This window comes from Schistocerca nitens, chromosome 5, assembly GCF_023898315.1.
Source record: "Schistocerca nitens isolate TAMUIC-IGC-003100 chromosome 5, iqSchNite1.1, whole genome shotgun sequence".
Classification (NCBI taxonomy): Eukaryota; Metazoa; Arthropoda; class Insecta; order Orthoptera; family Acrididae; genus Schistocerca; species Schistocerca nitens.
The window spans coordinates 168,930,019-168,957,733 of NC_064618.1; the positions used below are offsets into that span (position 1 = coordinate 168,930,019).

The following is a 27,715-nucleotide window of genomic DNA, read 5'->3' on the forward strand; positions in this document are numbered from 1 at the left end:
TGGAAATGTTTGGTGGATGACTTTCCATGTTAAACTCAAAATTTGATAACATAACATTCCGCCACAGAATGATCCATCCAACCATGTCACTTAACCTCAAAATGAGGTTCATAGGAACGCATGTCCTGACACTCTGCCAGCACGAGGTGATTGAGACCAAATGTGTTTTGAACACCAACAAGCCCAGCTGGTTGAAACACACTGCATTGCATCACCGTGTCAGGAAAAAATTGATCACATTATTTATGGAATCCACTTTGTATGGCTTTAATAAATTCAAATATTTATGCAAGATTCACGTGATGAAAAAATGACTCGGATAATGGTTTGTCAACTTTTTGCAAGTAAAGATATGTTATTATGAATTAATACTTGTCAAGTAATTCGTTTAAAAAGATACAATTTTTGTCATACTATTGTTTCTAATGTGTACACAACAGTTTGCAGTATTTTCAAGTAAATATTCGTGATATTGTATCTACCAACAACAGGGTGCAATGCTTTTGACTTGGTGTTGTACTGGATGATAAGAATCTGGATCTTTCATCTTTTCTGTTATTATCATCTCCAACCTTCTTTATTTTGTTACATGACAAAAATAGTCTACTTTGCTTGCTTGCCTCACAGGAGTTAAAAATGTTGCAGGCTGAGCCATACAATGCCCTGTGAAATGTCTGTATGTATTTAGAGAATGAGAAGCTGTTATCTAGCATCCACTCTGAAAGTTCCCTTTGGGTCATTCCATGCCAAGTGGTCTAAACCTTCCCACCATCATGTCTCCAATTTTCTTCAAATTTTATCTGTAGCACTAGTCAAGTGCTAAATTAAGTTTCTCAAGATTTCAAGCCTCTAGCTGCAATACTTGCTGATCTAGACCCCCTTGTCTGAAGGGTAGTAAGTTCGCATGCGCGCGACATCAGACAAAATGCCATTTTTGGGGTCTCATAAAATTGAAACCAATTCATAAGAATGGTTAGTAAGATGAGACCCTGTACAGTTTTTTGTGCTGATTCAAACGAAATTAATTATAAGATTACTGATGCAAAATCCGGTCAAACAAGTCGACTCAAAGTGTACCCCTAATTCTGTCGTGACTTAATGCGACAAATTTTGACCAATATTCAGACTGCAATAATTTCCTTGCAGATAAAGATATGGACTTGAACTTTTTACCAAGTCTTATCTTTGTGCTGGACATAATACAGCTGGATTTCCAACTACCCAGGCTTTATAGTCGCCTTGCAAAATCTCTTCAAATTTGGCAGTGTCAGCGCAAATGGCTTTATTTACCAAAGTTCAAAGCCCATTACTACAAAATAGTCAGCCTGGATTTAATTGTGAATAGTATCATCTGAAAGAGAAAATTTTGCTCTACAAGATGGATATATTTTTCTTTTGCAACGCTTCCATTAAGTGCTTATTTACTCAGGTCAAAGTATCTTATATTTTGTGTGCGCAGTGCCCTGCGTTGGTCCATGATGGCTGAGCCATTACTGGTTATCACAATAAAACCAGCATCCCCATCGCCATAGGGGCCACGCCCGATAGCCATGCAGTAACAGCCACGGGTGGGTATCTTTACTGCAGGTTCCCAAGCCTGATTACAGGGTGTCTTTACCACAGGATCCCAAGCCTGATTGTGGGTTTCTTTATGCAGGTTCCCAAGCCTGTCTTCCTCAGTTACTTCATCATTCTGAAAGCATCGTTGATTTGCAAGAGAATGCTTTCAGGAAAACTGTATTGCCGACCAGATGATGTCACTGATGGAGCTGGAATAACACCAATGATAAGTTGTTCTGGAATCCAGAAGTATCACGTCTTAAGGGCCAATAAAATGAACTTGCAGGACCATGAGGATGCATAAAGCTTATGAAAGCATCTTTCTGTTCGACTGAGATTTCAACGATGTTTCCAATCCACCATTTCTTTTCATAAATGCAAGCAACATACTGCCCAGGCTGAAGATCCATGACTTGAACTACTAGTTCAGCAGCACTAATTTTGGCCAAAAAAGATGTCGCATCATTTGAAACTCTACTGACCTGAATTGTCGTCATATCAATGGGCAAAAAATGGTGGTTTTCTCTTGTGCCAGCTAGAGTGTGCCCTTGCAGGAATCTTTCTTCTTGAGAAGCTTTTTCTTCTTCAACTTCCTCTTTGCTGATGAAAAAGAATTTGATTCCATTGATATTATCATTGCAGAAGTTGAAAAGATCTTTGGGTGTTAGAATCTGGTTTTCATATGGACGTTGCAAACTTGCTCTTGCTGCCAACCGTTTTGTTGTGCCTCCAATGCCATCACAAGGCGACTTTCCATGGCTTGTTCCAAAGAAATTCCATTCTGCTGTTATTTCAAAATCTTCTTTGTGATAGCATAAGTTGAGAAAATTCTTGAAATTCTTATATTGTGCAGCTGAACCATCACTGAAGTAGTGGATGTGGCTTATTTTGGAAAATTGCATCTTCAGGTAATTGATTACTTTTCCAATGTAAACATGGACAGTAATCGTATCGTGTCGAAGGCAGTCACTAATAACACAAAGATTCACACATTGCACCTCTTCGTTTTCACAGTAGTAGACTACAAATGGATGAACTGTTGCTTGACTGTTTTCCCAGTGAAAGCCTTGCACTGCATCTTGAACAATAAATGAATAGTTTTCAGCAAAATCCATTAGTATTATGAATTCGCCTTCTTTCAAATCAGTTTTGAGAGCTTTCAGGTGCTGGCTTTGATGCTTGGCAATGTAGTGATGACAAGACAGGTTCCAAATTTTTGCTGCAATATCTTCAACATACTCTTCTGTTGAAAGCTGCTTTGTTTCTAAAGTATCCCTGTCGGTATGAATCCATTGTTTGTACTCAATCGGTTCTTCAGGGTCATTATCTTCAAAATATGTTGCAATAACTGCTTCTACACCTTCTGGACCAGGGCAGTTTTCACAACGATGAAGCATACAATCCTTGTTTTCCAAGCTGCAAACAGCTTTGCTAAGAATTTCCTTGTAGTCTTCATTGATTGATGCACCAGTGAGCATAAGCTTGACATTTTGGTGTATTGTACAGACACAAACTGAGTGCATTCCAGCAGAGCCAACTGTAACACACCATTTTGGTCTAAGCTCGCAAAACTTTGAGAAGCCAATTTCTGGTCCATTTTGCTTCTGATAAGACACGTACATTTCCTTCAAATTGCAAAGCAACAACCGCTTTTGCTTGTACACCTTTGTTCCTGAAATTCTCACAGGCACACAGTCTTTCTTCCCTGGACAAAGTCTGCTGAATTCGTCATCTTGAAAAAAGTCATGTACTTTCTGGACAACTTCATCTGAAAGCTTCCTTCCTTGCCGATTTGCTGGAAAAGCTAGAACACCTTGCTCATTCTTCAGTTTTCTCGCTTGCTTTACCATTCTTTCTGATACATTAAATGCTGTTGTCGTATCTTTAATTGTCCAGCTTCTTGGAACCAAGGTCAATATTTGAACTTTTGTCCTACGATTTGACACTTTACATTTTTCTTTCAACTCTTCTATAAGATTATCAAGATCTGCACAATTACTGCATGGGCGACTTTTACTTGAACTTGGCTGTTCATCGTAATTGATTCCTACAGCAGCAGCAATTTGATTCCCAATTAAACTTTGTGCATCCAAGATCTTTCTTTTTGCATAGCTTGGCTTATCTCTTTTACTTAGTTGTCTTCTTTTCAATGGTGAAGCACCAATAAATGATAAACTTTTGTTGATGGCTGGTTCAGTTTCATCCGTTGTGAAATCTTGTTCAGATTGGGTTGATAGTGATGATGAATCTTCTAGCTTTTGGTTCAGTGCCGACATGCAGCGAGGGCAAAGCTTCTGACCAGGTTTTATATCAATCACTTCTTTTTTCTTTAACAGGCAAAGTTTGGCAGCTGTTTCATTATCAAGCAGTCTAAGTCCAGCTTTTACATTGTGATTCCTCTTCTTGAATGGATTGCAACATTTCTTTTGCATCGCTTGATATTCATGTAGGAAGAGGGCTTCATGGTGGAAGCAAATGATGGAATTTTCGTCAAGTTTGGCTTCTGAACGCGAAACAAGCAATTTCTGGTCACATTCTGTGAAATCACTAAACGCTTTGAATCCAGTCTTCTTAGCATAGAAGATAACATGGCACTTTGATGCAGCAGCATCTTTTCCAATTGAACAGGGGGCCAACGATTCTTCTTCTTCATTAACTTCTGACATCTCTCACTGGCCAATCACTGAATAAAACACGAATGAAATATCCAATTATATCAGTAATTCTAAGCGACTATTAAGATTCAAATTCCTAGAAATGAAGAAAAATTAGTGCATCGCGCATACAAAATATAACAACTTTGATGTGAGTTAATGAGTACTTAATGGTCGCGTTGCAAAAAAAACAAATGTCAGTCTTGTAGAGCAAGATTTTCTCTTTTAGGTGATACTATTCACAAGCAGATTCAGGCCAACTATTTTTTAGTAATTGGCTTGAAACTTTGGTAAATTTTACCGTTTGTGCTGACACTGCCTAATTTGAAGAGATACTGCAGGGCGACCATATGGCCTGGATCATTGCAAATCCGGCTGCATTATGTCTAGCACAAGCATGAAGCTTGGCCAAAAGTTCAAGTCCATATCTTCAACTGCAAGGAAATCATTGCAGTCTTAATATTGGTCAAAATTTGTCGCGTTGTGTCACGACAAATTTTGAAGTATACTTTGAGTCGAGTTATTTGACCGGGGTTTGCATGAGTAATGTTATAAATAATTTCGTTGGAATCAGCAAAAAAAACTGTACAGGGTCGCATCTTACTAACCATTCTTATGAATTAGTTTCGATTTTATTAGACTCCAAATATGACATTTTTTTTATGTTGCATGCACACAGACTAAGTACACTTCAGACAAGGGGGTCTAGATCAGCAGCTATTGCAGCTAGAGGCCTGAAATCTTGGGAAACTTACTTCAACACTTGACTAAAGCTACAGTTAAAATTTGACGAAAATTGGAGACCATGATGGTGGGAACTTTTTTCAGTTTTAGACCACTTGGTGTGGAATGACCCCTTTCAAATATATATGCTGCATCTTTATACTCACATTTTTCCATTAGAGCACAATAAATAATGATACACACACACTTGTAACTAGTTTAAACTTTGTTGTAGTTGTAGAGGCAACTGATGATTAATTTTCTAGTGTATCCTTCATGCAGCATTATGTTTGTTACTTAAAGATATACATTTGCAAAAGTGAATGTGTTGAAACTTTCAAGGTGTGATGACTTCACTGTTAACTTCTTGTAGGATCCTTGTGGAAAGGCTTGTTTCTTTCTGCATTAACCTTTTGTTCAATAGCTTGACAAGAGAAGTACAGTATTGTTTTGCTGGATAACTGAGCCATATGCAGAGAACATAGCTGGAAATAAAACATCAGTTTCCACACTGTATTTCAATTCCAGTCAGATAAGAAATGCCATAAAGTACGGACCAATACATAATTTATTCAATAATAGTCCTCATTCAACCGCTTATCCGTAGTATTCAATAGCTAACTGATGCAAGGTCATCCACTCGGTAGCATATCTGAAGGCTTCCAAGGGGAAGGGAGGAAATATTTTCAGTATTTCCTATAATTATTGACTCAATGTAAACATTTAAAGTGCTTTCACAAACTACTCAACAGGAGGTATAATCTCATTAAAGATTTCACACAATAAGACAAGTGTTACAGTTAGAAATTGTGTATAAGTCTTGAGGCAGCATAGCTCATGACCTGCAAATTATCCAGACTATATTAATTCATTATTTCAGAATGAGAGCATCTAGTGACTTCATGCAAATTTTACACATAATTTCAAACCATTGCAAAACGTCTTTTCATTGATACATCCTGCAAAATAATGACAGGAAAAGAGGTTATCAATGTTGTTCATGGAGTAAAACTTCAGTATGAAACATGACATTTAAATGTATTTCATCTTTACTACCAACTCTGTCAGCCATACAGTTTTTAGACAGTATCTATGAACATCAGTTAATGAAGCTGCCATTGTCATTGTATGACACAGAGTTGAAAATAGAAGACATCATAAACATTGAGATTCATGAAAACGTGTCTTTTACTTGAAATAGAGCTCAAATTACCAGGACTATATTCATGCAGTGTTTCATAATGAGAGCATTCAGTGATTTCCAGTAAACTTTAAACATAATTCCAGATATTTTATAAACTTTTCCTCACTTACGTGCATAATGTCAAATATTTAACACATTAACTCATTTGTAAAGTAATCACACCTTGAAGCTGTTTTATACATGATAGATTGATTTTTTAAAGGATTGAGTGTTTATTGATACTGTAATAATGCAGGAGCCACAAACTAACAACACATTAGCTGAAGATGTGATGGTGCAGGGAATGGTGAAAGGCTGGCCATGAAATACTGTAGATGGCCATGTCTTTTCAGACAATGAAAGGAAAACTTTGAACGTATTTTACGAATCCATCCAGTTGCACAACTTGTGTAAAATACACTCCTGGAAATGGAAAAAAGAACACATTGACACCGGTGTGTCAGACCCACCATACTTGCTCCGGACACTGCGAGAGGGCTGTACAAGCAATGATCACACGCACGGCACAGCGGACACACCAGGAACCGCGGTGTTGGCCGTCGAATGGCGCTAGCTGCGCAGCATTTGTGCACCGCCGCCGTCAGTGTCAGCCAGTTTGCCGTGGCATACGGAGCTCCATCGCAGTCTTTAACACTGGTAGCATGCCGCGACAGCGTGGACGTGAACCGTATGTGCAGTTGATGGACTTTGAGCGAGGGCGTATAGTGGGCATGCGGGAGGCCGGGTGTACGTACCGCCGAATTGCTCAACACGTGGGGCGTGAGGTCTCCACAGTACATCGATGTTGTCGCCAGTGGTCGGCGGAAGGTGCACGTGCCCGTCGACCTGGGACCGGACCGCAGCGACGCACGGATGCACGCCAAGACCGTAGGATCCTACGCAGTGCCGTAGGGGACCGCACCGCCACTTCCCAGCAAATTAGGGACACTGTTGCTCCTGGGGTATCGGCGAGGACCATTTGCAATCGTCTCCATGAAGCTGGGCTACGGTCCCGCACACCGTTAGGCCGTCTTCCGCTCACGCCCCAACATCGTGCAGCCCGCCTCCAGTGGTGTCGCGACAGGCGTGAATGGAGGGACGAATGGAGACGTGTCGTCTTCAGCGATGAGAGTCGCTTCTGCCTTGGTGCCAATGATGGTCGTATGCGTGTTTGGCGCCGTGCAGGTGAGCGCCACAATCAGGACTGCATACGACCGAGGCACACAGGGCCAACACCCGGCATCATGGTGTGGGGAGCGATCTCCTACACTGGCCGTACACCACTGGTGATCGTCGAGGGGACACTGAATAGTGCACGGTACATCCAAACCGTCATCGAACCCGTCGTTCTACCATTCCTAGACCGGCAAGGGAACTTGCTGTTCCAACAGGACAATGCACGTCCGCATGTATCCCCTGCCACCCAACGTGCTCTAGAAGGTGTAAGTCAACTACCCTGGCCAGCAAGATCTCCGGATCTGTCCCCCATTGAGCATGTTTGGGACTGGATGAAGCGTCGTCTCACGCGGTCTGCACGTCCAGCACGAACGCTGGTCCAACTGAGGCGCCAGGTGGAAATGGCATGGCAAGCCGTTCCACAGGACTACATCCAGCATCTCTACGATCGTCTCCATGGGAGAATAGCAGCCTGCATTGCTGCGAAAGGTGGATATACACTGTACTAGTGCCGACATTGTGCATGCTCTGTTGCCTGTGTCTATGTGCCTGTGGTTCTGTCAGTGTGATCATGTGATGTATCTGACCCCAGGAATGTGTCAATAAAGTTTCCCCTTCCTGGGACAATGAATTCACGGTGTTCTTATTTCAATTTCCAGGAGTGTACGTTGAACAACGAATATAAATTTTAAATATGCCAGGTTCTAACCATATCTGTAATGAAATATGGTTTCATAATTAAATAAGAATGAATAATTATATAGAAACATGGAAATACACAGTTTATTATAATTATATGAAAATGACTTTGGAGTTACTGAACAGTTTTTTCATGAAAATCATACACTTATGTAAAGTAAAATTTGCGACTCATTAAATTTTCTAAGACAGTACCTGGCCATTAACTGGTTTATTCCGAGGATGGTGTTGAGTGACCAAAAAAATCAGAATCTGGAAAAATTGTAAAACGAAGTTATTTTAATTCCTATTGTTGCTCTGCAATTGTGCATTTGCAAGAGTGTAAGAGGACAAAAATCTGTATGTACTGCAACATGTGTTACATACCACCACATAGTTGTAAAATTTGTCTAATTCCCCTATTTTTTGAGACATGTAAGTTACTTTTTGTGTACAATAGAGTGGCAAAACCTCTTAATTGCGCTTAACATTCTAACATAATTTTTTTCTCTGCAGTGGAATTGGCCATGATTATGGACCGTTTGTATGGTGGTGTCTGCTATGCTGGTATTGATACTGATCCTGAACTAAAATACCCAAAAGGTGCTGGCCGTGTGGCTTTCAGCAGTCAGCAGAGTTACATTGCAGCTATTAGTGCACGCTTTGTTCAGCTGCAGCATGGTGATATTGATAAACGGGTAAGTTTTAGAAGTCTTTGTAATTTTACATGTGGAGGAGATCAATAGAAAGTGATAGACTTCCGTAGTTTAAGATAAGCAAACTGCCAGTAGTGCTCAACAGTACATACTTCAGTATTCAGGAGAAAATGTATATGAATTATGGAAAGATAATTGTAAGTTCAGAAGAAGAAAATGGTAATTGTTTATCAAAAGTCAAGAGAAATAGCAATGTAGTGATAGACGTGTAATTGAAAGCATTGCGTTGCATGATGTATGTATCTTTGAAGCGGAGGAATTCATGACATAGCAACTTTGGATGGGCGAACCATAGCCTACATGTTCCGTTTCTTGGACTACGGCTTTCTTATCTGTGTTACTAAATAGCTAAAACAATCACCCAGTCCTAAGTTGCAGAGTGCCTATCCAGCAGGTACCATGGGCAAACATTTGATTTTCAGTATTTAATATAACTGTTGAATGAATTTAAAAATTTAAAATGCTCTTGTAATCTACTCTTAAGAGGTATAATATTACATTTAAGGTTTAACACAGTGAAGCCTGAAAATGTGTATATGTCTTGAGGCAGCATAACCCACAGTGTGCAAATTACCCAGACTGTATTTATACATTTGTAATTTCCAACAAATTGTACCCACATAATTTCAAATGTGCACAAAATTTTTTCTTGCTGAGTCCTCCACAAAGTAATGAAAGGAAGAAATTTATCACTTACTTCATGGTTGCTGTTCACAGAGTAAAACTTAAGCATCAGGCATGACATTTTAATTCATTACTCACTTAAATTCTGTTCATAACACATTTTGCAGACAATATCCACATATACCGCTGACTGTACCTACATAATTATATCATTGCATGACACACAGTCCAGAGACATGATGTCATAAACATTGAGATACATGAAAAACTCCAGTGTCTTCAACAGTAAAGGATTTGGTTGCTTAATGTCAAATATTCAACACATTAAGTCATTTGTAAAGTAATCGGACATTGGGAGCCATTTTAGACATGGGATTTTGATTCCTTAAAGAATCGAGATGAAGGTTTACTTGAACACATTAATCTAGAAACAATTCTGAATACAGAGAAGTGTATTGGCACTTTATCTTATATTTGGGTAAAATTGTTTGAGGTAATTGGAAACACACAGCATAACATAATATGTAGATTACATTTTTCACATAGAAACAAGAAATTGAGACAAGTACTGAAATAAAAAAAGAACAGAATTTGCGGTGTTTTATTTTTGGTTGTTTGGCACCCAGACTTACAGTTCAAATTTATCTGTAAGTCTCACATTTATCCACATTTTTCTTTTTTTGAGTCATCAGTCTTCTGACAAGTATGTTGCGGCCAACAATCAATCCCTTTTCTTGTGCCAGAACTCTCCATCTCAGGCTACACTTGCACCAACTTTCTCAGTTATTTGTTGGATGTATTCCAGTCTCTGTCTTTCCATAAAGTTTTCATCCTCTACAGTATTCTCTGATGTCTTAACACATGTCCTATCATCTTGTCCCTTCTTCTTGTCAGTGTTTTCCATATGTTTTTTCCTTTGCAGAGTCTGTGGAGAACCTCTTCATTCCTCATCTTATCAGTCCACCTGATTTTAACATTTTTCTATAAAACAGGATTGCAAGCACTTTGACTCTTTTCTGATCCCATTTTCCCACTGTCCATGATTCACTACCATACAATGCTCTTCTCCAAATGTACATTCTAAGAAATTTCTTCATCAGATTATGGCCAATGTTTGATACAAGCAGACATGTCATGTGCAGGAAAGCCCTCTTTGCCTGGGCTAGCCGGCTTTTTATGTCCTCCTTGCTTCTTCCGTCACATGTTATTTTTCTTTCAAAGCTATCAGAATTCCTTAACTTCATTTACTTCTTGGTCTCAATTGTGATTTTATGCTTGCATCTAATCTCATTTTTACTATTCCTCATTACTTTTATCTCTCTTCAGTTTACTCTCAATCTATATTCTGCACTCATTAGACTGTTCATTCCATTCAACACATCCTGTAATTCTTCAGTTTCATTGAGGGTAACAACGCCATCAGGGAAATCCCATCATTGATATCCTTTCACCCTTACTTTTAATCCCACTCTTGAATCTTTCTTTTATTTCAGTCATTCCATCTTCCATGTACAAACTGAACAGTAAGGGCAACACCCTTTTCAATCCTAGCACTTTGTTCTTGGTCTTCCATTTTTATTGTTCCCTGTGGTTCCTGTACATGTTGTATATTACCCATCTTTACCTATAGCTGACTCCTATTTTCAATGAATTTTGAACACCTTGTACATTTTACATTGTCTAATGCTTTTTTCTGGTTGACATACTATAAACAAGTCTTGATTTTCCCTAAGTCTTGCATCTGTACAACTCACAACTTCAGAACAGCTTCTTTAGTCCCTTACATTTCCAAAAGCCAAACTGATCATCGTCTAACAGATACTCAGTTTTCTGTGTATTATTCTTGTCAGTAACACGAACATAGGATCCACATATTAGTGCCCAGGTACTAGTGTTCCTGCCATTCCTGATTATGTAAACTTCTTTGTTTTATTGTGATGTTTTGTAATGTATTAGTACATTATTAGATGGTATTTTCAATTTTATTTAATTCAACCATGTTGTAATACCTGAGAGCAAACAATTGCAAGATATGTGTGATAATGGTAAGTGAAATACTGATGATTTAAAATTTTGAAAGAGCGAGTAATCATTTGTTATCTTCTCAAATCCTTCTGGACAGTTATTCATGAAACAGTAGGGAACTTGAAAGCAACAATCTGACAGCTTATGGTGTATGTGTTCTTTAAACTTAAAAATATATTCTGCTGAGTTTAGAGTACATTGCAATAGCATTGCTTAACAGGATAAAAGTGGCAGTAGTCGAGTATTGATACTAAACATCAACTGCTAAGATTTTCATATTAAAATTCAATTAAGGATAAAAATAGAACTTCTTTGTACCATGGAACAGCAAATGTAGACAACAACAAGAAAACTATTTCTTTTCTTCCTTTGGTTAGCCTTGTGTTAAAGAAGAGCTAATACAGGGTGTTTCAAAAATGACCGGTATATTTGAAACGGCAATAAAAACTAAACGAGCAGCGATATAAATACACCGTTTGTTGCAATATGCTTGGGACAACAGTACATTTTCAGGCAGACAAACTTTTGAAATTACAGTAGTTACAATTTTCAACAACAGATGGCGCTGCGGTCTGGGAAACTCTATAGTACGATATTTTCCACATATCCACCATGCGTAGCAATAATGTGGCGTAGTCTCTGAATGAAATTACCCGAAACCTTTGACAACGTGTCTGGCGGAATGGCTTCACATGCAGATGAGATGTACTGCTTCAGCTGTTCAATTGTTTCTGGATTCTGGCGGTACACCTGGTCTTTCAAGTGTCCCCACAGAAAGAAGTCACAGGGGTTCATGTCTGGCGAATAGGGAGGCCAATCCACGCCACCTCCTGTATGTTTCGGATAGCCCAAAGCAATCACACGATCATCGAAATATTCATTCAGGAAATTAAAGACGTCGGCCGTGCGATGTGGCCGGGCACCATCTTGCATAAACCACGAGGTGTTCGCAGTGTCGTCTAAGGCAGTTTGTACCGCCACAAATTCACGATGAATGTCCAGATAGCGTGATGCAGTAATCGTTTCGGATCTGAAAAATGGGCCAATGATTCCTTTGGAAGACATGGCGGCCCAGACCAGTACTTTTTGAGGATGCAAGGACGATGGGACTGCAACATGGGGCTTTTCGGTTCCCCATATGCGCCAGTTCTGTTTATTGACGAAGCCGTCCAGGTAAAAATAAGCTTCGTCAGTAAACCAAATGCTGCCCACATGCATATCGCCGTCATCAATCCTATGCACTATATCGTTAGCGAATGTCTCTCGTGCAGCAATGGTAGTGGCGCTGAGGGGTTGCCGCGTTTGAATTTTGTATGGATAGAGGTGTAAACTCTGGCGCATGAGACGATACGTGGACGTTGGCGTCATTTGGACCGCAGCTGCAACACGGCGAACGGAAACCCGAGGCCGCTGTTGGATCACCTGCTGCACTAGCTGCGCGTTGCCCTCTGTGGTTGCCGTACGCGGTCGCCCTACCTTTCCAGCACGTTCATCCGTCACGTTCCCAGTCCGTTGAAATTTTTCAAACAGATCCTTTATTGTATCGCTTTTCGGTCCTTTGGTTACATTAAACCTCCGTTGAAAACTTCGTCTTGTTGCAACAACACTGTGTTCTAGGCGGTGGAATTCCAACACCAGAAAAATCCTCTGTTCTAAGGAATAAACCATGTTGTCTACAGCACACTTGCACGTTGTGAACAGCACACGCTTACAGCAGAAAGACGACGTACAGAATGGCGCACCCACAGACTGCGTTGTCTTCTATATCTTTCACATCACTTGCAGCACCATCTGTTGTTGAAAATTGTAACTACTGTAATTTCGAAAGTTTGTCCGCCTGAAAATGTACTGTTGTCCCAAGCATATTGCAACAAACGGTGTATTTCTATCGCTGCTCATTTAGTTTTTATTGCCGTTTCAAATATACCGGTCATTTTTGAAACACCCTGTAGGTATGTCTAAGAAAGAAATATAAAAGCCATAATAGGAAGTGACTAAAATGGTCACCTGGTCCCAGTTGTAGGCTGTGAATCCACCAGCTTCCAGGGGCAACAAAAATTTGATACCAGTATTTTATATAGCCAACAGCCTTGCTGCAATGGTAATACCGGTTCCCATCAGGACACCAAAGTTAAGCGCTGTCGGGTTTGGCTAGCACTTGCATGGGTCACTGTCCAGGTCTGCCAAGGGCTGTTGGCAAGCAGGGTGCACTCAGCCCCTGTGAGACCAATTGAGGAGCTACTTTATTAAGAAGTAGCGCCACTAGTCACGAAAACTGACAGTGACCCAGAGGGCTGAGGATGACGTGGTGGCTGGTCGGTACTATTGGGCCTTCGAGGCCTGTCAGGACAGTGTTTTCAGTGTTTTATATAAGTATTAACTGAATGTAATATGCTAAAATCTGCACATTAAGAGCTATACTCTTAATATTGAAAGTTCAACATAATAACTTAAGTATTAAAACTAGAAACTGTGTACATATCTTGAGACAGCACAACTCACAGAGTGCAAATTACCCAAACTATACGAATGGATTGTCAGAAAAAAGTGCTGACCCTCAGCAGTTTATTTTGAGGTACTTCACTTTATAATTTTGGTTATATTTTAGACAAATGCATAAAAGCAATAATACAGAGGAATTAATGTAGTAGACAGTGTTTTCAAGTGATGCATAAGGAACCACTTGTTAACAGAATATGATGCACTTGAAAACCCAACAAACCGAACTGATCCTTACTAAACTGAGGGCTAGCACTCCCTTCCACCAGCCGCTTCATATTCATCCAATATTCGAGAATGAGAGCACTTAGCAACTTCCAACAACACAATTTCAAACTCTTCCAAATTTTTTTTCTTTCTGACACCCACCACATAATAACAAAAGGAATAAAGTTGATCACTTACTATGTTTTGATTGTTTATGCAGTAAAACTTCAGCTTCTGACATGACATTTTAATTTATTTCTTCTTTAGTACTATATTCACAACACATTTTGCAAACAGTATTCACATACACACTGAATTTACCTGCATAATTATGTTGTATGTGACGTACAGTTCAGGAGACACTATGTCGTTAACACTGAGATGATTGAAAAAATAGCTTTTGTGAAAGTGGACCACAAATTACCTAGACTAAACACATCCACTGTTTTATATACCACTGAAGACATCCATGTGTGATTTAAAACTAATAAACCCAACACATTTAGGGTTTTGCATCTTCAACTATAAATGATTTACATACTTAATGGCAGACATTTAATGCATTAACTGATTTGTTGAGTAACCAGACATTTTAAGCTGTTCTATATGTGGGAGTTCGACTCTTTATAGAATTAGGATGGAGGGAGGGATGGGGTTTACTGGTGAAATACTAATTTGCTAACTTGTAGCAGAGATCCTGCTGTATCTCTCTTGACTTGAGTTGCTGAGTGGCATTCCTGCTTAATCTCCAAATAACCTTGTTACCTCCCAACTGTTGTTGCTTAGTGAGTAGAAGATTCTAGTCTGGTTTATTTGATTGATTGCATTATTAATTTTTAGGTCCTTTTCTTTACACTTATTTACAAATCATAAATTTCTTGCCTTTTCTTGGGGATAGCTCAAATCAGTGTATTTCATGTTCGGTAGTTATATCAGACATATACATATGAACCAGTTTTATCAAATGCTAGTCATTTCTTCAAAGAAAACTGCAAGCAATGATTCTTCATATTCACAATGAATGGTGCAAAATAGGCATTAGTGTTTTGTTTACTATTACGTAAGATGGGGTGACAGATTCTTGTCATCATGTTTATTCTATAGCAGACAACCGAAAATTCAATACAGAAGATTTTCAAAGTGCTTCCTTCTGCAGGAGTAAGTGTGTAGAGTCCTGTACTGAAATCTGTGATCACTTTCTGAAGAAAGTAACATGCCACTCTGGAGATGTGACTACACAAATCTCTCTGGAAATTGTAGTACGGGTATGAGAATAGGTCTATTAGGGGCCATTACACTTCATATACAGTGAATGCTAAGGTGTTTTGGACAACAATCTGATCTCTGAATATTGCTTGAAGGAAACTAAAGACATCCGCAGCATGGTGTGAATGTCCTTCATCCTCCATGAACGAGCAGTTTCAGAGCATTAGGCGGCAGCACAGCATGCAGCCAGTATGTATTCATATTCCAGCACTTGTCTGGATTCATCTCCTGTAACAGATCCCCTCAATAAAACTGGGCCAAGTAATACTTTTTGTACTAAACATTGACCATGTGGATTCACATTACCCCAATTGTGCCAGTTTTGTTTGTTGATGTACCCATGGAGATGGAAGTGTGCCTCATCACTAAACCAAATCTGATCCTTATTGATTGCCGTAATTCAAAATCCTCAGTCCTCTCATTTCTTGTAGAAGAATATTGACACTACAAGTCCCTGTCTTTCAAAGGTTAGCAACCTGAATTTCTCTTTCATTAACTTCTGTAGAGACTGTAGTGACATTCATATTTGCTATGCTGCAGGTCTTGTTGATGTAATGGGCTCCTCATGAACAGGGTTCACACTCATTCCACTTTCTCCAGGGTTATGACTGAGGCCTGTTGTCCTGAGTGGCTTTTCCTGGGCTCGTGTATGAGTCCATTCTCTTCAAAATGTTTCATCAGTCTGTAAAAAAACAGGGAAAACATCACACAAAATCTGCATCAGAGGATTCTTAAATTTTGTTATCACAACTGAACTTCAGTTTTTTCCTGTCAAGCCTTCTGCCGTTGGCTGTTCACATCTCCAGAGTGGCATGTTACTTATTTAGCTTTTCCTTTAGTAATAGCATAGTTCTTAAATTTTCTGTGTGTTTTTCTTTTTAAGAAGTTTAATCTAGTGTTTTGTTACTGTAAGTGTACATTTAGCCAGACTGCAGCACAGTTTTCGTTTCCTCTGAACAGCCAGCTTTACAACTCATTCAGGTATCAGCATCTACTGATGACACATCATGAGGGTAGCAATTTGCACATCTAGGTTTGTCGGTCTCTATAGTTTACTTCTTCAGAGTTTTGAGAGGATTGGAAGGATACAGGAGTAGCTGGCCGCAGTTTGTGAACAGCTGAATGCGCTTTTGGCTGTGGTCAGCCGCCTTCAGGCCACTGACTTGGGTTGCAGCTGTGGCAGAGAATCACATTTCACATGGGACACCCTGTGTGTTGCTTGTTTTGCCCTGGGCTCTGCTGCCGAGACACCTCCTAGGGTACCTGACGCAGTGGATCCACCCTCACAGCACAATGACTGGCAGGTGGGAATGCGTTGCACTCGAGGTGGAGAGCCAGTTTGGAGGCTGACAGTGTGGCCTTCCCTATTCACTCTGTGAGTGAACATGTGGCCATTCCTTTAGCAGGATCTGAGCAGGAACACATGGGCAGGAGTTTGCTAGTAATCGGAAGCTTCAGTGTTAGACACATTAAGGAGCCCCTTAGGAAGATAGTGTTTGGGGCTGGAAAGAAAGCCAATGTGCATTAGTATGTCTGCCCAAGAGGGGGTAGGGGTGGGGGCAGAAGGTCTCATCAGAGATGTGGAGGTGGCCTTGCCTATAGCTATTGGGGTGCAGAGTGCAGTCGTCTGCAAGTTGTGGCTCGCATCAGCACCAACAACACCTGTTGTGTGGGTTCTGAGATCACGCACAGAGTGCAAGCAGAGCTCACAGTTTGCAGCATTGTTCCCAGAGTTGATCGGGGTCCTTTGGTTTGGAACTGAGTGTAGAGTTTCAACCAAATGCTTTGTCAACTCTGTGACAATCTTGGCTCAATATTTCTAGACATGCATTATGAGGTGGAGATTTGTAGGATTCCCTTTGATAGGTCAGGGGTGCACTACAGAAAGGAAGCAGCTACTTGGGTAGCAGAATAATTGTGGAGCCCACATGGAGTTTTTTAGGCTAGGCAGCAATTTGAGGTTCTCTGATGAATGCTTGCCAGTTGTTAATGCAGAAAGGGAAGTCAGAGCAGTCTCAGAGTAACGACACTTTGGCTATCAAAATTTGATCAGTAAATTGTTGAAGTATCTAAAAAAGTTCTCGAATATACTGCCTTCCAGGAAGTTCTCGTGCTGAAAGTAGTCTAGGGAACAAGAGCTGGCTGATACTGAAGAAGAAAGTCCTGAAATATTTAATGAGAAATGGAACATTTATCAGAAAGACAGATTAGACATCATAGGAGGAGTAGTGTTCATTGCAGTTGTCAAAAATATTGCCTATATTGAGTTTGAAGTTGAGTGTGTCAGTGACGTAATCTAGTTATGTGCTACGGGTCTAGTTGGAACAAAGTTAATTGTTGGATGTTTTTACTGGCCACCCTGTTCCACTCTGACAGTTATAGAGTCATTCAAAGAAAGCCGAGTTCAGTTGCATGTAAACACCCAGATCATGAAATGCTACTTGGAGGTGACCAAACCTTATCAACAGCTAAATTATAGAGCCTGGGATTAGCAATCATGATGTCATTGTAGCAACTGTGGTTATGAAAGTTAATACATCAGTCAAGAAGGCTAGGAGAGTGTTTCTGCTAGAAACAGCAAATAAGCAGTTGTTAGCATCTCATTTAGACAGTGAACTGACATCATTTAGTTCCATTAAGATGGACATAGAGGAATTATGGGGACAGCTTAAATTGATTGTAAATTGTGATCTGGAGAACTATGTGCCTAGTAAGTGTGATTAGGACAGAAAAGATCCAAAGATACACCATGGTTATCAACAAAATTTGGAAAGTGCTGAGGAAGCAAAAGCTGTTGCACTCTCAGTTCAAAAGAGAATATGCAAATGACAACATAAAGGTTAGTAGAGATTCAGGCATCTATGAAAAGTTCTGCGCAGGAAGTATGTAACAACTATCATTCTCATACCTAAGCGAAAGATTTTGGCGAGAACCTGGGAAAATTCTGGTCCTGTGTCACAGGCACTTGTTTACCAGTCTGGTGTGGCAGCTGGAAGAAAGTTGAAGTTTTAAACTTTGTGTTTTAGAAAATGTTCATATAGGAGAATTGTACAAACATGCTATCATTTGACCATCAGACAGACTCTCATATGAATGACATACTAATAATTGTCCCTAGCTTAGAGAAACAACTGAAAGAGTTGAAAACACATAAGTTGCCAAATAAGTTGCTAGATCCAGATGGAATCCTGGTTCAGTTGTACAAAGATTACTCTACAGCATTGGTCCCTTACTTATCTTTCATTTACGGTGAATCTCTCACCCACTGCAAAGTCCCAAGTGATAGGAAAAAAGCTCAGGTGACTCCTGTATATAAGAAGAGTAAAAGAACAGACCCCAAAAATTACAGACCAATATCCCTAACATCAGTTTGCTGCAGAATTATTGAACATATTCTCAGTTTGAATATAATAAATTTTCTTGAGACCAAAAAGCATATGTCCACAAATCAGCATGGAATTACAAAACATTGCTTGCATGAAACTCAGACTGTCCTTTTCTCACATGATATACTGCAAACTATGGGTGAAGGGCCACAGGCTGATTCCATATTTCTAGATTTCTGGAAAGCATTTGACGAGGTGCCCCACTGCAGACTGTTATTGAAGGTACAGGATGTGGAATGAGTTCCCAGATATGTGACTGGATCGAAGACTTCGGAAGTAATTGTACCCAGTATATTGTCCTCGACAACGAGCATTCATCAGAGACAGGGTATCATCGGGAGCACTACAGTATTTGATAGGACCACTATTATTTTCTATATACATAAAAATAATCTGATGGACGTGGTAGGCAGCAATCTATGGTTGCTCACTGATCATGCTATGGTGTATGGTAAGGTGCTGAAATTGCTTGATTGTAAGAGAACACAAGATAACCTAGACAAAATTTCTAGTTGACTTAACGAATGGTAGCTATCTCTAAATGTCGAAAAAAAAAAAAAGTTAATGTGGTTTAGTAGAGGAAACAAACATGTAATGTTAGGATACAGCATTAGTAGTGTCCTGCTCGACACAGTCACGTCATTTAAATAGCTGGTTGAAGAGAGTGCAAAGAGATACGAAATGGAACAAACGAGCATGTAAAGATTGTGGCAGGGAAGGCGTATGGTTGATTTTGGTTTATTGGGAGGATTTTAGAAAGTGTGTTTCATCTGTGAAGGAGACCGCATATGGGACACTAGTCCAATCCGTTGTTGCACACTGTTTGGGATCTGCACCAGGTCAGATTAAAGGAAGACATCAAAACAATTCAGAGGCAGGCTGATTGATTTGCTACCAGTAGGCTTCAACAACACACAGGTATTTCGGAAATGCTTCGGGGACTTTTCAAGGAACACTATTGTGAAAATTTAAGAGAACTGGCATTTGAAGCTGACTGCAGAATAATTCTACTGCTACCAGCATACATTTTGCATAAAGACCTTGAAGATATGACAAATTAGGGCACATATGGAAGCATATAGATAGTCTTTTTCCCTTGCTCTGTTTGTGTGTGGAAAAGGAAATAAAATGAGAGTAGTAGTGGTACATGGTACCCTCCACCACACACTGTATGGTTGCTTGTGGAGTATGTACATAGCTGTAGATGATGTAGATGCAGATGTACATGTACTGCTGTTTCACAAAGGAATGGTCATTCTGAATGGTGCTGTTCTTGGGTCAAATCTGCCAGTACAAGACACTCACTTTAGTACATTTTGCAGCAATATTTGGTTCATTTATGACTTATACTGATCGACAACTGTTAATTTTCTTGTCTGATGCTTACCTCTTCATCTTTATCTTCCTTCATACCACAGTAATATTTTTTATCAAAATTATGTTTGTTGTGGAATGATTGGTGCAAAGGAAAAATTTATTATAGAAGCTTCTGGAAATTTATAGCTGCTTAAAATGATTAGAACTCAGTAATGAATTAGTGCCAGCTGTTCAGGCTTTCATTGAATTTTGTGGAAAACTGGTAATAGTTCTAATTTTAATTGCTTTATCTACCATTATGCAAGAATTTTTTTGTCCTTTTCGTGTTTTTGATTGTAATCAATTCAGCTTTGCCACTCGAGTCATTATGTATCTCCATAGCCGAGGTCACTAACACGTGCTAATGTGGTAGTGCTCGATTGAAACATAGTTGGTTTGAATTCTTTTGGTAGAAGAAATTTTCATCAGTATTTGGCTATCAAAGGGATGAAGGTGGTGTCATATAGTTTCTGATTGTCAGTCCACCAACGTCACTATCTTCTTCTTCTTCTTCTTCAGTTTCCAACCTCTGACTGGGACTGTTTGGAACATATGACTCTCCGTCTTTTCCTTTCCTCTCACCCGGTTTCTCTCTCCACTTTCTGCAAGTTGTCTCCTTTCTTCTTCACACATTGGTCGATTCCAATGATCCATCTGTCTCTCAGTCCCCCTTTAGGTCTCGAGTCTCCTGTCATCATTTCACGAGCCTATCTCGATATCCTGCATACTACATTCACTAGCGTGCACTGTATACTCCCTTGTTTCAGATATTTTTCTATTCTAACCAGTTTGTGATTTCTTCTTCTACTTTTACACAACTCAAACTTCCTTGACACATTTCCTTGTGTCAATGTCCTGGATTGAATCCCAAACTTCTCCACAGTGCCCCACAGAGTGAGGGAATTAATGGTATTGATGGATCACTCTTTTGATTGGTTGACTGGGGGTGCTATAATTGGTGGTTCTTGTGATGCCATTTGGGAGGAGTAAGCTATGTGCCAGCACCGGATTTTACTCTCTCCTTCTACCTTCTCCTCCTCCCCCCTCCCCCTCCCCCAATCTCCCCCACCCTCTGTCTACCATCAGGAACAACTCGAACACGACAAAACCGTGCACGCACTAAATGCACAGCCCTTACATTTCACAAAGGAAAGCTACCATTGTGTTTGAAGAAATATCGTGTCCAATCTGACAGTTGAAACTTACCTATGTAAATAACTATCTCACTTGAGTCATCCTTCTTATATTTAATAAAGTGTCACTGTGCAATCTGAACTATATTTAGGGCATTATTTGTTCATTCACTTGTTTCATTTTATTTACTCGGTCTACTTTGCCTGAGAAAAAAAGTTAAGCATCCAGAAAACATGGTCAGATGTCAATGTAACTATGTACACATGCACACTGTTGGCAGGTATCTAAATGGAAACAGTTGCAATTCTCTGTGACAGGTAGACAGGCCACCAGCGTGCATTAGCACTGTTTGTCTTTAGTGTCGTTTCCGAGCATGTTAGAGTAGTAGCTGCACACCTTTGCTGAGCCGCTCTGTAATCAGTTGAAGCCAGCTGACTTTGTGCCTCCCTGGAATGTGTACACTCGTTGCCAACCTTAGCTACAAAACAGTATTGTGTGCCTTAAAAATGAGTAACCATTGTGAATATAGTGTCGATTCATGTGCGGTGCTGTGATTGTTAATATTATCTACAGAAATGAGTAAAAAGGCTGTACCTGGACCTTCTAACAACTGGCCATCAATTTTTGTTTCACTTTTGTGATGCATTAATCCATTACATTTTCATTTCTCTTATAAGCTATAAAGAGGCTGCTCTGGGAAAAGGAGGCTGGGCTCGTCTCGGCAGCCTGTGTGCTACGAAACAATCGCAAGTTTCCACTCTCGGCAGCATCCTTCCCTCGGGGACCGAGTAAATGTGTGCGACCTGTACGTACGGGGTGTTCGTGGTGTTATATGTAGAATGATCACTGTGAAGGGGAGAGCTGCTGCGTACTCATATGAGACTGCATTATCAGCTCTTGACAGAATTTGAAAGGGACCTCATTGTGGAACTCCATTTGGCCAGCAGATTGAATTGTGCAATATCCAGATTTTTGGGGCATTCGGATGTGATAGTAGCCTGACATTAGAGTGCAACGGAATGTGAGGGTAGGCATAGTGCAGGATGCTGTTAACAATACAACACAAACAGCCACATTTGGAGTGGTGCTGGGAAGCACGGACTGCCAATTAATGGCATCGCATTATTTTCGACAATGAATGGTGGTTCTGCACTACTCCGACACTGGACTTGTGTTTGGAAGGATGGCAGCATTAGGTTTTTCTATAGGTCGCTCTAAGCAAATGCTGAGAGAGGTCCTATGAAAAGGGGAAGGTCAGTTTATTTTCTTTTCCTTTCTTAATCCAAGTTTGTGCTCCATCTCTAATGACAACACTGTTGATGGGGTATTAAACTTTAATCTTCCTGCCTTACTTTCTTTCCACTTCTCTTATAAGCTATAAAGAGGCTGCTCTGGGAAAAGGAGGCTGGGCTCGTCTCGGCAGCCTGTGTGCTACGAAACAATCGCAAGTTTCCACTCTCGGCAGCATCCTTCCCTCGGGGACCGAGTAAATGTGTGCGACCTGTACGTACGCCAAATCTGGCTGTGACCCGTGGAGAGGTCCCATTCTTCCAGTGTTCTGGAGAGGCACAGTGGTGTTACTGCTGGGATTTTAGTGAGGGGAGCCATCGATATGACTTCAGGTTGTGGCTGATAGTGACTAAAGGAACTCTGATAGCAAAATGATAAGTCACAGAATTCTGCATTGTCACATTTTACCTCTCATGCGATAGTATCTTGGTGCCACTTTTGAGCAGGACGTTGCTTAACCACACGTGGCATGTAACTCTGTCAACTGTATCCATGATGTAGAGGTATTCCATGGCCAGCAGAGCTCCCACATCTGTCCCCAATGGAACATGCGTGTGACCAGCTTAGATGTCAACTCCGTCCCACTGGCAGTATTCGGGATATCGAGGACCATTTAAGACAGTTACAGGCCAGCTTGCTTGAGGAGAGGATGCAGTGGCTTTATGACACACTTCCCAACTGAACTGGTGCATTTGTCTAGCATGGAGGGAGTGCAATTTCATACTATTAGTGGGCTCATAGTTCCAAGTTATTTATAGATTTTAGTTGATAGTGTAGTCACTGAAATAACATCACATACCCTCTCAATCCATAAAGTTTCATTTTGTTTTCTTATTCCCTTTGTATGTAGTTTACTGACGACCTTACAGCCTCATTGTCTACAAGTCTGTGTCATATACTAGGGTTCCTTTAACTTTCTTGCTGGCTTACCAAAAGTGAGCCACACAGACTAATGCTAGCATTAGGAATGAAATATTAGTTACAACTAATGGATTTAATTCTGAACAGGCACGACTCGTGGTTTCCATAATGGGGAAGGCTGCGACATTTATCAATTTACCTCGGGCTACAGTATAGATCAGTTCTGTCACCACAACCAAGATTTCAGGAGGGCTTGGGGGGCAATATCACACTCTGGCCAACATTTAAATATTGTATCTTCTTTCCGTTTCATAATCAACTACTAAGTAATGTCAAAAACTAACTCCAAAATAAAACTTATAGGTTATTTATATCACATTTCCTGACAGTTTTACCCAACAAATTGTACTGAAAGATGTGTTTTGGAGAGATTTTCAATGTGGTGTATGTTACATCAGCTGCATGCTTAATGTTTTTGCTATTTGCATTTCTCAACTTCAAATGTTAAGTGCTTTGTGTGCTGAAACTGCGGTGTTTGTGAGCTTGCACAGTGAAACAGTGATGTTTCCAAGATGTCACAGATCTTGTGCTGTGATTGGGTGACATGAGCAACCTGAACAACCATCATAGGAATTTACACACCATATTCGTCATATTTATACTTGTATGTAACAAAAATATGTGATGAAACACACACAATGACTCATATGTATTTTTACATTGCTCTGTTAAAATTGCATGTATGCCCTTCCCAGGATTTACACAGTTTTTGTTCTTTATTCATGTTTGCATTGGGTTTTGGAGCAGTAAGATCGTTTACTTTCGTCCTGACCACATGTTCCAAAATTTTACCTGATAAATTGCACATTTAATTTATATTGTGTTGCTTTCGCACTCATGTTATGCTGTTGTTATTTCTAAGAATCCTCACTGAACCCATGAATAACACACTTACAAAAAGAAACTTGCTAATAACCCACATTACCCACAGCCATCAGGCAAGGCAACTAAAGTAAGAGAACATACTTTGCTCTTGAGGTACATTTCACACTGTTTTTACCTCTAAACATTTGTGAAAATCTCGGTATGCAGTGATATTTATGTTACCATAATCTAGTGCACTCTGGCAAGACTTTTGCAAACTTATTCCAATGGTGGATAGAATAGCCAATGGCAGAAACAGAAAACTTTCTAAAGCACTATGAAAACAAAAATAAATTAATGTTGCAGTTAAGCATAATAGAGACAAAAAGAGACAGGGATTCAGTAGTGAAGTTTCAGCAACTGTTCATTCCCTTTTCATGTAAGCAGTGGAACATGAAAATCGTGTGCGGTTTGGTAGGACACCCTTTCGCTGAAACACCAGAGCCTTTTGGATGACCAAATTAGAGCTGTACTCTGAGGAAGCCATGCCCCCAAACCTGTGCTACATGGACCTGAGAGGAATTTCAAGGCACAGCCTTAGACCGGCTACTACTTGTTTGAAAAATATCACTTGACATCAACTGTTGACCACCGTTATTTAAATCCATGTGGAAAGCATATGAAACATATTCTGATAATTTAAATTCTGTAAATACATTATTGGAAATATTTTTAATACATACTTTGGGGCAGTTCTGCCTCAGAGCCTTTGATTAAGAGCTGCACCTCATTCTGAAACAAGATATCATTCAGCAAAGTAGTAATTGTTTCTATTAAATAATTAAAAAAATATTGTGTGTTGTGGAGTTGACATCTTCAGGTAATTTCATGTTCCTCATTAAAATTGTAGAGATCAAATTAAACTGAAACAAAGTCGTTTCATGCAGTTTTTCCTGTTACAAGACACATTTATTGGGACTTTTTAATACTCTCTGTGCTTTCTCTTGACCTGAACAGATTCCCTTCCAATAAGGATAAATTTTAGGTAACAAATTCCTAGTTTTTTTTCTACATTGCATCTGTTAAATTCGGTGCTGCTTTAAACTATAAATTGTTATGCATTGAATTGAGTTTACAAAATGATGATAATGAAAATAATAGTATCTTTTAACTGAACACTGTTTTTCCTTTTCATAATGCTAGTTCAGAATTGCCACAGTTGTTGTATTGTGTTTGTTTCTTTTTTCCTCATTTTTGAAGACTTCTGTTGGTAGTTCACATTCAGATGTTGTTATATTGTTCATTAATGTGAAGTTGCAGATGATGTAATTATTTATTATTCCATTCCTCTAGGTTGAAGTGAAGCCATATGTTCTTGATGATCAGATGTGTGATGAATGTCAGGGACAGCGCTGTGGTGGAAAGTTTGCACCATTTTTCTGTGCTAATGTGACATGTCTTCAGGTAAGAGCAGAACCAAAAATAATACATACATAAACTACAGAAATTGAGCAGATATTTGTTTCTTGAAATGTTATTAATTACTAAATCAACAGTTTACTAAAAAAATATGTATTTGTGCTTCAAGACCTGTTTCCTAGCGAATTTAATTAGTTCACTGTGTTTAGATATTCAGTTCTTATCTCCCTTAAAGTCCCCAGAACTTCTGTCCTTATATTTCAAATGTTCACGTACCACTTTCTGAAGATTTCAAGCATAGTTCAATGATGAGATTTACATTCTCTGAATGTTGTTAAGAACCAGTCACACTCCATTGTCATATGATGTTGTGTCAGTTTCCTCCAAGTTTTACAATGATTTTTTCTTTAAACAGTTGCTGAGTTTGGCACTCAAAATCCATCTAAAGGAATCCTGAGGAATGTATCAGTATATAATGAAGTAGCTTAACTTCCTGCTACACAAAGTTGTCGAGTTGTTTCACCAATTCTGGTTCACACTGGCAAACACAAATGTCATTACCTGTACTCACTTGTTGATAGATTATGAACCCCCACTGTTAACACAATTGAACTGATGCAACATTTCTTCAGCCATCACTCTTGTACCAAAGATTTTTTAGTTGTATGGTACCACATGTGAAGGTGTTGCCTCAGATACACATGCAAGGCTTCAGAGACCTGTAGTAAATGGATACTGAAGATTTTAATTTCTATAAAGTACTTGCTAATCATTACATCCTTTGTTTCAACATTAACAGTATTTTGCCTCATGATTAATGTTAGTAATCACCTGAAATACTTCCTGCTTCAATCAATGCATATTCATAGAATAATTTACAATTTATGAACTCCTGTGGAATTTAAAAGAATAACAAAGGAAACCACAGAGTGGATCATGTCTGTAGTTACCCAGTCAATCACTAGTGGCATATAAAGATTTGTGTATTGACTGTTTTTAAGTTCTACTGCCAGTGCCACAACTCCCTTCCTGTCAGAAATGGGAATTCTAAATTAAACTCTTTTTCGATGGCACTGAGCTACAGTCATAGAATATTTTTTGAAAGAATCCATCACCATTTGACTGTGTATTGGTCTGTTTTTCTTCTGTACACATTATATTTCAGCTCACATACTATTATTGAGTACAATGATCTAAGAACATCGTACTCAATAATGGTATGAAAGCCTAGATCTAGATTGTACAGAAGAAAAATACAGTAATATAGAGTGAAATGGCAGTGTATCCTTTAAAAATTAATTAACTCAGTTGGCGTTAGTAATCAAATACTGCAAAGGGATATGCAAGCCACTGAAGCAGTGTCCAACTGGAAGACTTGCACCAGGCTGTAGAGGCACACAGATTTATTATTGTTACTGTAATATTCTGTGAAGTATCTTGACAGGTTTTAGTATTATGATTTACCTTTACCTCTTGCCATTTTTAAGTATTGATTTTTACCTTTTGCCTTTTTCTAAGTATTGACTGAAAATGTAAGATTTGGAATCTAAATTACTAACCATCAGAAGACTTGCAACTATTTTTCAGTTGTGTAAACATGATCATTTTTTATTTTACATATTTCCTGTTTAATGAAAAGATATTGTTTTTGGTCTTTCTGCCAGGATTCTGGCAGTCTAAACTCACAGAAATGGTACACCTGATATAACAATATGAATTATTATAGATTGTTATTCATCACATAGGGGAGGTGATGAGTGGCAGACAGACATATTTAAAAGTGAACTGTGGCCAAGTGTATGCATGTGTGTTACCCCCACCCTAAACAAGTAACTTAGTCCAGCTGCATAATATTGTAATCCTACAGCCTATCACTATTATTTCCCACTTTCTCAATTGTATACCCAATTTCAGCATTTTCGTTTGAGAAAGTGTTTATAATGATATACTCATTAACATTACAATTCTTCTTTCTCATTAGTTTAAGCTGATAAGCTGTAGGTCCTGAAAATTTGAGTGTGTCATTTCTGAAATATAGTGAGTTTTGTTGCATTTCTTTTTTATTATTTCTTGATAGTTTCATTGAGACTGCGC

At 39.3% G+C, this 27,715-nt stretch overlaps 1 protein-coding gene across 1 annotated transcript in view; it reads left to right on the plus strand.

Moving 5' to 3' along the window:
• LOC126259157 (translational regulator orb2) overlaps positions 1-27,715 on the plus strand; it is a 468,570-nt gene that overhangs the window by 436,832 nt on the left and 4,023 nt on the right. The window contains exons 6-7 of the mRNA XM_049955702.1: positions 8,491-8,672; positions 25,556-25,666. Coding sequence (XP_049811659.1) covers positions 8,491-8,672; positions 25,556-25,666 — 293 coding nt within the window. The remainder of the gene's footprint in view (positions 1-8,490; positions 8,673-25,555; positions 25,667-27,715) is intronic.